Raw genomic sequence first — 13912 nt, forward strand, 5'->3', positions numbered from 1 at the left:
GCACACACACCCCTATTTTCGCTCTATTTTCTCAGCTCCAGGGCCTAGTTCGCAGGGGCGCTGTGCCTTTAGCCACGCGGGGAGGCCGGGGCTGAGTTCACTCTGCGTTTCTGCACATTTCAGCAGCTCAGCGCAATGTTTATTGTCAAGGATTTGTTCAATGGGCTCCAATTTTCCCCGTGGCCGGGAGTTGGGGGGCAGGGATCAGGCCCGGGGGAGGGTGTTAGGCACCGAGTGACTAATGACAGGAGCCGTTGCAATTCTAAAGCTGTCAAACGCCCTCAGTCAGCCGCCTCGCCCCAGGACCTAAAGTCAGACAGCCACGGGCCCAGCTGGAGCCAGGCCCCCGGCCGCTTGGCGGTTCTGGCTGTAGGCTTCGAGGGGCAGCACGGCAAACCTGTTCTCCTCGGTTTGTGAGTGCAGGCGGCGCATCCCACTCACTGACACAACCCGGGTCCTTCCCTGGGCAGGTACCTGCGCCCGTCCCACGAGTGAAGGGCTGGGGCACGCCCGGGGCATAGCAGAGACGGGAGCAGCGCTGGGGTGGGAGAGCAGGGCTGCCGCATGCCTGCGCTAAGTAGCTCTCCTTCCTCAGGGCGCAGCAGCAGATGAGTCAGGCACGGTCGGAGCTGGCCAGCCCCTGCAGAAGGTGCACTCGAGGGCAGGCCCGTCCCTCACCCTTTGGGGCTGCGCGGCTCACGGCAGGGCAGGGCGTGACACATGAACATGCAGGCATTCGGGGACCGGAGCAGGGCGTGCGCAGGGCTGGGTGAGGGGGCCGCCAGGAGCCAGGGGCCCTCAGGGAGCTCGCATGGGGCACGCGGACCCAGAGGGAATGAGCCAGGCCGGCCAGGGAGCAAGGCCTGGGGCAATTAGGAGGAAGGCGTGGGGGTGGGAGAACTTGGGCTCCACTTTGACATGCCACTGGGTTGCTATGGCAACGGAGTCCTGGTCCCGTCTCCTCGGAGCCATCCTGTCCCTGGCCCAGTCCCTACAGGCTCATGGGGTCTGGCTAGAGGCATGAGCTGCTCCCGGCGCTGCTCCGCCCCAGAAATCCTGCTGGCAATTGGGTACCCGGCTTTGGGAGCAGACGCTCTGGGTGAGGATCTGGCCTGGCTCGTCTCTCGGCCACCCCACTGCTCAGCCCGAGGGCCTGGCCATGAGGGAAGGAGCCCGCGAGCGCTAACAGTCACTGCCGGTGCGTAAGCTGCCCTGTCTCAGCCAAGCCCAGGCTGGGTTGTTCGGACTTGTCGGCTGCATGCTCCTCCCGCAGTCTCCGGTTCGCAGTGTTTGTTTTCACACACAACCCTTCTGCCCAGGGCTGAGCCTGGCACCAGCCCTGCCAGGCTGCTTGGCTTCTGGGTACTGCCAGTGCAGGCAAGGCCAGTTACAAAGGCTTGGAGAGCAGGGGCGTATCCCCGGGCCATCACTTTGGCCCTCTGCCTGCCAGTAGAGAGGTAATGGGACCAGCCCCGTCTGCCCCTCACTCATAGGGAGCCTCATCCTAGCCAGGGCACGGGGCTCAGCCAGGCCCAGGTCTAGCGCTGTAAAAGAAGCCTGGAGCAAGGCCAAGGGAGTGAGGGGGAGCCGGTATGGGGTTAGCTGAAGGGGAAAGAGAGAACTCAAAGGGCAGCAGCCAGCTGGGATTGCCAACCTGGGCCCTAGAGGCAGGGCAGTGGGACCCCTGACGGCCCCCAGAGAGACCCACAGGCCCAGAGGCAGGGCTGATGGACAAGGGACCACACCCGGAAAACCCCACAGGCAGGGCTGTGGGACCCCAGCTACACCCAGAGAGGCTCAGGCAGGGCTGTGGGACCCATGAATTCACAGGGGCAATCTCAGGTGCAAGGGGCAATCTGACCTGGCAGTGGCATCTTACAGGCACCAGGCAAGGGGGAGCAGAGGGCAGCGGCCATGCCAAAGGGGCATCCGGAGGGGTGGTTGCCTGTCACAGCCTTCAAGGCAGGGGAGCCCTCAGATCACTGTGCCAGGGGGCAGAACCCAGCATCTCTTCTGGGGCAGGAGGTAGGGACCTCTGGGCAGTTCCTCCTGCCTCCGACAGGCACCAGCAAATGCTGCTTCAGCGGGATGTGCAGGAAACCCTGCAAGGACAGGCCGCCAAGGAGTAGAGTTGTCAGGTGTCCGGGATTGGTTCTGTATTTGCGGCTTCTGTCCAGTTTTCTCGGACGGAAGGCCGCTTGGGACATTCTTCCCCTGCCGCATCTGGGGATTGAAAGGCGCTGGGTTGTTGTTTTTTTTTTTTTGCTCAACAACTTTAGTCCCCGTGGGGTTTTTTTTCCCTCAACCAATTTCTATCCTTATACGGTCAGTATTTTTTGTGAAACTATCTGGCTACTCTACAAGGGAGAACCTCCGGAGGCCAGGGCGTGACTGATCCCACTCCCCCTGCCTGCGTCTCGTCCACTCGCGTCTCTCTCCCCCTCAGTCAGTCTCCTTCCTCAGCTGCTCCTCTTGTCTGCTAGGCGGTTGGTTCGTTCCAGAGCGGCCTCCATCTCTGCCAGGCCTGGTGCAATCCCACCAAGCCAAAGGCAATGAGGGAAGGCTGGAGCCCCACCCGGTGCCTGTTCAGTCCTGACTGCCCAGCGATCTCCTGACACCAGCGACGTGGGGCTGGCTTTGAGCCCCTGGGGGTGGGGAATACAGCACACCCTCCCGTCGGGCCTCGCCTGCAGGGCCGCCGTGCACCGGGGATCCCCTCCGCTCTGCCCTGTAGCCCGGGTAATAAGAGCAGAGGAATTACAAGATGCAGACGGGGCAGAAATATTGGGGGTGACTTCTCTCTCGGTTCCATGCCAGCTGCGGGGAAAGGGCAGCAGAACGTGGGGTTGGGGGCTGCTGCTCGCAGGCCTGGTCTGTGCTCAACAGCTAGGGTATCCCAGCAGTAGGGATGGAAAATCCCGGTTAACCGTTAGGCTGACTGAACGTTTAACCCGTTAACCGACATCCAAGCTGGGGACTCTTGCCTCCAGCTCCACACTGGGCCTGGGGTTGCCGCTGGCTCCCAGTTCCCAGCCTCCACACTGAGGTGAGGGCTGGCTCTGCCAGCTCCCAGCCCCCATGTGGGACCTGGGGCTGCTGCTGGCTCCCACTGGGGTAGCACTTGTCCATAGCAGGCCTGGGCTCCCCAAGGTGAGAGGCTGCTCTGAATGCAAGAGCAGCCCCTCTCTACTGCTGCGGATAGATGAAAGCAGCCCCTGTCCACGGGGTCCCCTGCGGGGCTGGAGCAGACAGGTTGGAACATTTGGGGCAATATTTACCAGGTAACCAATTAGTCTTTCACATCCCTTGGTGGCGTGAAAAATCCACACCCCTGAGCGCCGGAGTTAAGCCGACCCAACCCCTGATGTAGACAGCCCTAGGGTGATAAAAGAATTCTTCCAATGGCCTACCTGCTGCCTCTCGGGAAGGGGGATTCCCGACACCAAGGGGCAGCAGTCACGCCGTAGCGCCGGGTGGTGCAGCTGCAGAGTAGACGTGCCCTCAGGGATACCAGTTTGATTCCGGAGTACGTGCCGAGAGGGGAGAGGCTTCGGTTCACACACGTGTCAGCAGAGCTCAGAACTGGGCCCTCTGTGTTTGCAGTGGGGGCTTGGCTCGGTGCAGCGAGAGCCAGGCTCTGGCACCATGGTGGGGGGTCAGTGTTTGGCAAGGCAGAGAGCAGGTGGGTGCTAGATACGGGGCAGGAAGGGAAAGGGGAGAGAGGCTGGAGCAAATCATGCCAGCTCCCTGGGGATGTCACATAGGGTGAGCCAGGCTCCCATCTCCACGTGCTGGCCCGGGAACACAGGACAGTTCCCTCCAGCGCTGCCTCCTTAGCGCCCTTCCCTGGTGCTGCCAAGCCTTGTGTGCACTCATGCAGCGCAAATGCGCGCCAAGAAACTGGCCCGACCTGTTTGCTGTCAGTTCTCAGAGGAGACAAGAGGAATGCAGGTGTCCAGCAGAGGGAGGGTGCAGGAGGGACCCATAAGGGCCGGGACACACAGACTGTTCTGCCTACCCATCTCCTCACTGCTGTGCCAGCCGCCCAGAGTCCCACTTTGCCACCTGCGGCCGTGATGATCCTCCCGCTGGTGCTGCTGCTGCTGCTGGCCACGGCTTTCCCCACGGCCAGAGGCCAAGCAGGTGAGTCGCGGGGGCGCTGCAGCCAGGAGGAAAGGGACGTTCTGGGGGATTCTGACTCGGGGGGGAGGGTGTGATAGAGCTGGTAACTGGGCAGAAAGCCAGTCCTGCCAGGCCAGCGTGCGGCTCCTGTCTGCAAGCAGATCCTCCCCAGGCAGCACGGCCGGAGTCAGGGCTGGGAGCGCGGTGCTCTCGGCTTGAGGAGCGAACTCCTCCCTGCGCCACACCGGGCGCACGGCCGCAGGGGCCATGCTGCTGGCAGCAGTGAGCGCAGGATGGCGTCTGAGCCGCCGACTGGCCGGTCTGGCTCAGGCCTTTCCTTGGCCCCATGCTGGTAAATTGCAGCCGGGGGGCAGGAGGCGAGCTAGCTGCAGAATGTGGTGCGAATACCATCACGTCTGCACGGTGTCGGGCGCCCATGGGTGCTTCCGTACAGGTCTGTGTGAGGCTTGCCATTCTGCCTCCAGGGAAGTGGGCTGGGGGGAGCCTGTCTAGGTCCTGGTTTTACAGGGAGGGTCCCAATACTCAGGGTTTGTCTTAGAGGCGCCTCCTGCTTCAACCCCGTCCCGATTTTTCACACTTGCTGTCTGGCCCCCCTCAGCGCATTCCTCCTGCTCGTTAACAATAAGGTTGTGGCCCAGACCCAGAGATGAACCCTCCCCACATGTCCAGGGGTGGCTGATTCGGTCCCCATTTTACTAGGGGGGGGAATCTGACACTGAGCAGGACAGGATCTCACTTGTTACACGGCTGGATCTAGCTGCCTCTGGTTGTGTGCATGGCCCCATCTCTCCTGAGCCTCCCAGCCTCCAACATTGGCAGCGAAGTGCCAGGTGCGGTACAGATACCAAACAAAAAGTTAGTCCTGGCCCAAGACTCTGCAATTGAAGTAATTTCTGATGGACTTTTCCCCTGCATCAGTTTCGTGCCATCAGCCTCACTGGAGTCCCTGCTGCGAGCGGGATTCCTACCTTCGCAACCAGTCCCCAGTTCATTCTTCCTGCTACAGTTGGTCAGACTAAGGAAAAATATCTAATGGGGTCGTACTCTCCCAAGCTCCACCCACACGCCAAGCTCCTCTTACCAATGGGGGCAAATGAGCCCCCCAAATCCAGGATTTAATGAAGGTTCAGAGGAAGCAGCCCATCGGGATTCCTAGAGATAGTCTGCATCGCAGAGCCGTTGGTTCACGCTGACAGCAAACGCAGGCCTGGCCAAGGCGCGTCAGTTGCACCCATCACAAAATGGGTTTCTCGATTGGCTTGTTTCCAGATTAAGCTGTATCAGGCACAGTCTCTCCGCATGGCAGTTAAGAGTCATGGCAGTGTTTTCACGCAGCTGATTTAGAAACCGTTTTGGGTGCAGCGTGTATAGCCCAGGCCTTGTGCATCACTGGGTGTTTAGGTCACAGCTGGAAGGTTTGCTTTCAACTAGAAGGCCTGGAGGTTTTGTTTGCTTTTTTTTTAGACTGCGGAGCAAAAATGGCATCCATGGAGGGGATGTCTGATAGTAACACCACCTCACTCTCATGTAGCACTTCACATCCCTAGATCTCACAGTGCTTTACCAAGGAGGTCAGTGTCCCCATTCCCATTTTGTAGATGTGGAAACTGAGGCACGGAGCGGGGAAGTGACCTGTCCAAGGTCACACAGTAGATCAGTGTCAGAGCCAGGCATAGAACTCTGCTCCAAGGCGCTCTTCATTGGGTGACGTTCTCTACCACTGGCTGCTGTCCGCTTGCTGTCCCTGAGTTTGCCCCTGTGTTCCTGCAGCTGCACATCTGCCCCCAGGTGCCCTGCCAGTAAGTGGCTGCCTGCCAGCCTGCTCCTGCTCACTGGCTCTCTCCTTGGCTCTCTGCAGTCTCTATCGACTATACACCTGTGATCACTGCCCGGGAGCTGGAGGGAAAGATCACCTCTTCCACCTTCGTCCTGGAGCAGCCCCGCTGCGTCTTCAACGACTCGGTTAGCAACACCGACGAAATCTGGTTGGTGGTTGCTCTTAGTAACGGTACGTGTCACTCCTGGACATGGGGCGTGCTTGGCGCAGCCGAGAGGTTTTGATTGCAGGGGCTGCCAACGGCCCCGGGGACTTTGTACCTAGTGTACCTGGGGATCGAGCTGGGACGGAGCCCCCCAGCCTGGCTCTACCCCATACCCCTGCCTGGCTGGTGCTGGGTGGACAGAGTCCTTGCTGGCAAGAGAGTCTGCCAGCGCCCCTCTGATTGGAGAAGGGACCGCACCGGCTGCAGGGCAAGGCATGTACCAGCCTGCAGGGATGTGGCAGGCCCAGACAGAGTCAGATGGGTGGGGTACATGCCTGCAGAGCTTTGCCCTGCACTGAAAACTCAGTCACTCCCTAAGGGCAGACAGTGCCTTGACCCGGGGTGACGGACCGAGGTGTTAGGGAGCGGGAGAGCTTCTTGTTGGCCTCTAACTGCTCTTAGCAAAGACTTCAGAGTTCTGTCCAGGCTGGGGCAGATCTGTGCTTTGGAGCCGTTCCCTGCCTCCCCAAAGGGTGTCAAGCCTTTGGCATTCCCCAGCAGAGGGGGGCAGCCTAGCCCACTCCCTGCACTGGGGAAACATGTATGTTTCATCTAGCCACTGTCTGAACTGGGGAGAGCCAGGAGCTTCAGAACAGGCACTGAATTGTGCAATAGCATCAGGCTGGGAGAGTAGGAAATTTCTCTCCAGTTGTCCCCCTAGCTAGAGTAATTACAGGTGCCCATTTTTGCCCCAGCCTTCCTGAGCTCGCTGCCTGGATAATTTCCTGCAGCAAGGCGTTCCCCAGATAAATAATGTGGTGTAAACAAGAAAATGTCCTTTCCATGCAATAAGTGTGCCGTTCTCAGGGCTGGAGGGCTCTGGGGGTTAGAAGACAGAGGCTTTTGACCAAGTGAAGCCCAATGGGGGAAGTGACTGAAAGTCCTGGCCCCTGGCTAGGTGCTGAATTGTGTCGATTTGAAGCATGCTTGGGGGTGTCTGCCCAGCGCAGGGGGAGTGAAGGGAAGATGTAAAGTTGCCACCAGCAATGAAACAGGATCCATTAGAGAGAAAGGGTCCAAACCAGAGCTGGGTGCATCGACACCTTCTGGCTGCCAGCTAGAAGAGAGCAATGAGGTGTGTTGGAAGCCGGGAGGGATCTAGGATTGTAATAGCCATGCAGGCTGGAAGGGCTCATGAATCCAGGCCAGGCTGGGAATAGGGGCTCCACGGGCTTGGAGGGGAGGAGCCAAGTTTGATCCGTATCATTTTTCTGACTCTGGAGAGAGTCCTTGGATGTCACCAGACTGCATTCTCTTCTCGTTGACCCGGGGTCACTCTGGAGTGACTCTGCTGAATTCTCTTCTCCCCCGGTGTAAATCCAGAATAACTCCAGTAGTGTCACACCATTGTGTCCCCCTCCCCCAGTGTAAATCAGGAGTAACTCCAGTAGCATCACATCAGTACGTCCCCTCCCTGGTGTAAATCTGGAGTAATTCCAGTAGTGTCACTCCAGTACGTCCCCCTCCTCTGGTGTAAATCTGGAGTAACTCCAGTAGTGACACACCAGTCGGTCCTATTCTGTTCTCCCCCAGTGTAACTCTGGGGTAAGCCGGATGCAGTCAGTAGCATTACCGTGGCATAAGGCCCATGCAAAGTCCAGTGTATCACTTGCTTTTCCTGTTGTCCCTGCAGCGATATCCACTTTCACCAACCCCACCTCCCTGCAGAGTCTGCCCGCTTTCCAGAAGTTCCCAGGCAGCCCCCATTACATGACCATGGGCACCTCCTCCTTAAACTACCCCTGCGAAAAGAGCTCCGGCCAGATCACTGTGCTGCGGGTTGGGAACGAAACCGGGTGCGTGTCGGACACGACGCGACCAGACTGCAATGGCCCCCTGCCCGGCCCGGGGCCCTACAGGTGAGCAGTGGTGGCTGGGCTGTCATGGTCCATGTGCTAGCAGGGATCTCCGGACACTGCAGCCTGTCTCAGAGCCCAGGGGAGCCTCGTGGGGACCTTTGAGGCCTCTTCCAGACCCGCGTTTGTAGAATCCCATATACCTCCCTTCCGGCAAGGGCGAGGGGATGCTGCTATGCAGAGAGCCAGCCCAGGGCCTGTCAGGCACTTCACAGCTGTTTGGAGGGCGTAAGTGGTGCCGAGACCTCGTAAATGCCTGCTGAGTTACTTCTAGGCCTGTTGTGTTCCCAGGGCAGGCTGCTGAGCTACCCAGCGCCTTGCCCACAGGGAGGGGTGAGCCTCAGGAGGGGCAGAGGGCAGATCTGGGGGTAACATCAAGAGAGTGGTGTCACGGCTCACAGGCCGTGCGCATGCTCGGCCTGTCCATCCCTGGGCAGAACCCCCCTCACTCCAGTGTGACATCCCTCTCTCAGGGTGCCCACTCTCACTGGGGGTCTGCCCCTCCACCTCCGGGATGGCGCCTCTCAGGACCTTCAGCCACCTGCCTCTGCCATGAGCCCCTTTGGGGGATCCACTCCCTCTGGACCCCCGGGCCTCCGCCCCCAGAGGGGATGGGGCCCCCCTGTTCTCTAGACCAGAGCGACTATCAGCCAGCACCAAACAGGAGGGTTTATTGAGCTTTGATCACAGCAAAGGATCTAGACTGCAGCTAGCTGAGTCCTGCCTGTCCTGCTTTCTGTCCCCCAAGAACAGCCCCCAGTCTCCCAGCAGAGCCTCCAATACCTCCAGCAACAGCCCCTCCCCCGTCCATTGTCTTCTCCCCAGGGAACAGGGTTGCCTGGCCCCTCTCTTCTCTGCCTCTCCTCTCCTCTGTTCTCCCCTCGCTGGGATCAGCTGGGTCTCCCCTCTGTCTGGAACCAGCTGTGTCCTCTGAGCAGGGCTGGGGTCACCAGGGCACTAGCCAGGGATCCAGTTCTGGGCTGTTCTCTGAAACAACCCCCCCCCCTTTTCACGTTAAACCAGTAACATCCAGGCACTGAGTGCCCCCCTTTGAACCTCCAAAACTCCCCACTTCCTCAGAAGCAGTGCCAGTTTGAACAAGGGATGTGACTGTTTAACCACTCCATCCCCACGGGGCCCTTCTGCAGCCTCTGTCCCCTGCAAGCCTGGAGACCTCACCTGCAGGGGCTGCTCTGACCAGGACTCCAGAGCAGCCCCTGCCTGTAGGGCCCCCTGACCCCCCATTCGATCAGTTAACTGGTTGGCCAATTAAATGGGATTTTACAGCCCTAGTTTTCTCCAGCTAAGAACTCGGCAGGGTAAGCTCAGCCCCTGGCAGATGCTCCCCCTGTTCTGAGTGTTGCACGCTTGGGTTTGGCAAGGCTAGTGCCACCCACCTCAGTTGTCTGGGAGCAGAATCGAACCTGGGACCTCCAGAGCTCAGTGTCTGAGCCACGCAAAGCTGGCTGGCTGGTAGCCATGATGCTAGACTGATTCTGCACCGCCCCCAGCCAGCACATGGGTTACACAAGGCTTAGAGCCTGCCTTTGTAGGCCTGGCTAGATACACGCTCACCTCTGCCCTCCCCCCAGCTGCTTCCTGGGCCCCCTTGTTCCTGCCATCCTGGGCGGTTCCATGGCTTCCCCCCTTTTCTCTTCCCAGGGTGAAGTTCCTTGCCATGAGTCCTGTCACGGGGCCCACGGCGGAGACACTGTGGTCAGACCCGATTCTGCTGAAAGCAGGTAACTGGCCGTGTGGCTCGGCCCCCGTGGAACACGTGCAGGGAGGGGCCACTCGGTGGGGCAGGGCACGTTTGGCACCGAAAATCAGCTGTGCCATCGAGGTTTGGCAGGGAAGTGGGTGAAGTTTGAGAATCAGGCAAAAAGCTGAAGGGGTTGGAAAAGTGGATAAGGCACTAGATGGGCGCTCAGGAGAGCTGGATTCAGTTCCTAGCTCTGCCACAGGCTCCATGTGTGACCTCAGGCACGTCACTCAGCTGCCCTGTACTGTGGGGTTAATTGCCCTGCCCTGCCACGCAGGGGCTCAAACAAAGTTCCCTCTAATCTTTTTCATCCACGTGTGGAATAATTGCATGTGCACCGAGGCATGTGCAGATGTGCACCACCAGCAGAAACAAAAAACCGAGCTGTGGGCGCTCGGCTAATTGTCTGGCCAGCATTTGAATTTCTCCCAAGTGGCTGCACAAGCGCACAGGGAACACTGGGCTCGAATGCTGCTTTGAGAAGGGCTGCGGATGAGTCTAAATGGGTTTGGGATCTGTCTGTGTTCATCTCCATGGCCCTGGCCCAGTCCCTAGAATGCCCTCTTGTCTAGCGCTTTTCACCCGCCGATCTCAAAGCCCTGCACAGAGGAGGCTAGTGTCATTGCCCTTGTGCTGCACATGGAGAAACTGAGGCACGGGGCGGTGAAGTGACTTGTGTGAGGTCACCCAGCAGGTCAGTGACTCCAACACGCCTGAGTCCAAGTCCTGTGCTTTGCCCACTAGGCTACCCTGCCTCTCTCTGCACATTAAGCACAGGACAAGTCCTGTTGAAGTCCCTGCTGGCCTCCGCTACATGAGGGGAGTTGCATGTGCTCAGGGTCTCTCACCTCCGGCTCAGGCATCCCGGCCAGTGCGAGCTGTGACTCTGTTTCCCTTCCCCCCGCCCACCCTCTCTTTTCCAGGGAAGGACCCAGCTACCATTGACACCTGGCCTGGAAAGCGCAGTGCCGGGATGATCGTCATCACCACCATCCTCTCCATCCTGCTGGCCATCCTGCTGGCCTGCTTCATTGCCGTGCTGACCTACGGATGGTGAGCTCACGCTCCGGGATTGGTTGGTGAACCATGCGAGGTCTCCCACCCAGTCCTTTCCAGCCCCTTCCAGCTCCGCCCTGCACCCACGGCAGGGGAGAGTGACCAATGTGGGCACCCCGGCTGGGACCCGTCCCCTCGTTGTACATGGAACTGGTCGCTGCAGCCCGGGCCAGGTAGCTGGCCCAGGGAGCTGGGTGCCTGAAGAGCTGAGCTGCTTCGCCCTGTCCTGTCATCACAGGGTGTGATAGCAGCTTAAGCTCCCCTGCCTGAGCTTGAATCTAGCTGGCTTGGGTACTGGAGCAGGGAGACCATGGTAACGTGGGCCTCAGCGCGGGTGAGTCCTGCTAGGGATTTCCTGGGCCGGGATTCCCATCAGCCCATGCTGAACCTTGTGCTCCTGTGGCGCCGCTTCTCCGGCCCCTGAGCTAGGCATGAAAGCTGCCTCAGGCAATCCTCCCCTGGGGCTGCCAGCTAGACACACCCTGGAGGGAAGAGAAGTGTGGTTAGCACAGCCAGAGTGGTTCTGAGTTCCACACGCCAGCCCTGAGCCTGCCGCTCATGAACTCCTGGCCCTCCCCAGCGCCACTGAACAGTACAGGCTGCAGGGGGCCGGGAGAGGCTCCGGGTCTTGGATGGGATGCTAAGGCAAGGGGCTCTCCCCAAGCGTGAAACCTGGATGGAATTCACAGTGTGGGAAGGCCTGTGAAGGTCGTTCCAGGTGCTGTGAATTGCAGGAAACCTGAGACAGCGGAGACTGAGGGGACAGGATAGCAGCTTTCAAGGCTATTCAAGGTTGTTACGAGATGGAAGGAGAAAAATTGTTCTCCTTGCCCACTGAGGATGGGACAAGAAGCAAGGGGCTTAAACTGCAGCAAGGGAGGTTTAGGTTGGACATTAGGAAAAATTTCCTGTCAGAGTGGTTAAACACTGGAATAAGCTGCCTAGGGAGGTTGTGGAATCTCTGTGCCTGGAGATATTGAAGAGCAGGTTAGACACATACCTGTCAGGGATGGTCTAGTTCAGGGGTGAGGAACCTATTTTGGGTCAGGGGCCGCTGACCCACAGAAAAATCAATTGGGGGCCACACCCAAGTGAGAAGTGGAAAAACAACCCTCACCCCTCATTAATGTAGCGCCCAATTGAGACGGGCATTCCCCTCACACACCAGAGGCCTAAGGGGGCCCAGCCTCATAGATTTGGTGAGCTCCATCCCTGCAGTGGGAGGGGGGCTGGAGCACCAGCGCAGGATCCCCAGTGCTGGGGAGGGACGTGGCCTGAGCCTCGGGGCTGGATCCAGGCCAGCTGGGGGCCGCATCTGGTCCCCGGGCCTTAGGTTCCCCACCCTGGTCCAGACCAGTGTTTCTCAAACACCAATACAAGTACCCTTAGGGGTACTCGAGAGAAGTCTGGGGGGTACGTCAACACCATTCAAATCTGGAGGAACTGGATTTTTGTTGTAAGTTTTACAGACCTTTATTATTTTTGTACTTTTTACACCCAAAAATTTCATCGCCCTCCTGGCTACAATTAAGTTGTTTAAACAAATGTGTTGCAATGGTAGAAAAAAATTGTGTGTGTCTGAAAACTGTAGATACTGGGGGTACTTATATTGGTTTTTTGAAAAAGGGGTTCTTTATAAAAAAAAGGTTGAGAAACACTGGTCTAGACAGTCCCACCATGAGGGCCAGGGACTGGACCAGGTGAATTCTCGAGGTTCCTTCCAGTCCTGTGATAACTGGAAGGGTGGGAGGAAGAGACACTGTCTTGTAACGAAACTGCTAGGAGCAGCCGTGGGCAGAGATCTGGTGGCAGCTGACACCAGGGGGCAGGTTCATCCCGCCCCACCCGCGGGAGCCCCGCTGCTCTGTTGTGACCCACCGGCTCCCCTTCCTTCTGCAGTATGGACATTGCGGAGAGCACGGAGATCATGGGCAAGCAGGACCCGGTGACCGTGAAGCGATACAACACCCACCACATCTACGACCAGCCTGCTCTCAAGCACTGAGCCCCACCCATTGGACAGCCGCCCCCTCTGGCCAGCCCGCTGCACCCGTCCGGAGCTCCTCGGCCGGCGCTCCGGCACAGCCCGCGTGTGCCGTGAACAGCCCCGGGACTGGAGGGGACCCGGGAGTGGCGATCCTGCAGCGGTATCGCTACCGAGTCCCTCCAAGACACCTAAAATGTCCAGTACTTTCTGATTTTTTCCTGGCCAGGAGGTGAAAATCCCGGGCTGTCCAGCTCAATACAGAGGCAACCTGGCAACCGTAGTGCTTACCGGTTTCCACAGGGGAGCTGTCCGGCCCCGTGCAGGGAGGCAAGATGGTGGGCGGCTGCTGGCAGCCTCTTAGGGCCCAAAAGCCTCCCCACGCGGTTTCTAAAGGAGCCATGGTGGTTTGGGGTTTTTTGTTTTTTTGTTTTTTGCTTAACAAACTTTTTCCTGTTGTTTGATATTTTTTCTGAAACCATCTGGCAACCCTGTTAACCCCCCTGGTGGAAGCAGTTTGAAGGAATCCAAAGAAATTCGCCACCCCTGGAATTTCCATGGGGTTTGGGCCCCTTGTTCCCCTCCGTGCTTTAGGAAAGTCCCGCCAGCGTTCCCCAGAGCCAGCGGCCAGGCGCTCGCGCCCTGATGCTGTTCAATATCTGCGCCGTCAAAGGACCCATTAAAACGTTTGGCCCAAAGACAAGCTTTGCCGCGTTGATCATTGAGTGCAGGCAGCCTGAGGGCCATCGCTGCCCATGCCCGCCGCCATCCCGTTCTGCCCAGCACAGGGCATTCTCCGCACTCCGGGACACAGAGCTGGATGGGCACGGGGCATGGGGGATGCAACAGACAAAGGGACGTGGGGGGAAGGGATTTTGGAAGACCCAGATGGGTTAGCTGCCCTCTGGCTCCGGGACTGTCCTTGAGGTCTTAGAAAACATATCCCCAGCTGCCACCCAGACCAATGCAGTACATGGTATGGCAGTTCCCCTGCAAGGCGGGTCAGGGGCAGCAGGGGAGGGGGCCGGTGCAGCTCCCATAGAATGTGATGCTGAACAATTTTGTTGGA

At 58.7% G+C, this 13912-nt stretch overlaps 1 protein-coding gene across 1 annotated transcript; it reads left to right on the plus strand.

Moving 5' to 3' along the window:
• Window positions 1–1005: 1005 nt before the first annotated feature.
• LOC102453390 (uroplakin-3b-like protein 1) lies at window positions 1006–13564 on the plus strand. The gene is made up of 7 exons (XM_075904963.1): window positions 1006–1198; window positions 3925–4143; window positions 6002–6151; window positions 7819–8044; window positions 9704–9783; window positions 10727–10856; window positions 12759–13564. Exons 1-7 carry the CDS (start codon window positions 1021–1023, stop codon window positions 12862–12864), a joined length of 1089 nt encoding a protein of 362 aa, XP_075761078.1. The 5' UTR covers window positions 1006–1020; the 3' UTR covers window positions 12865–13564.
• The last annotated feature ends 348 nt before the right edge of the window (window positions 13565–13912 follow it).

This window comes from Pelodiscus sinensis, chromosome 21, assembly GCF_049634645.1.
Source record: "Pelodiscus sinensis isolate JC-2024 chromosome 21, ASM4963464v1, whole genome shotgun sequence".
Lineage (NCBI taxonomy): Eukaryota > Metazoa > Chordata > Testudines > Trionychidae > Pelodiscus > Pelodiscus sinensis.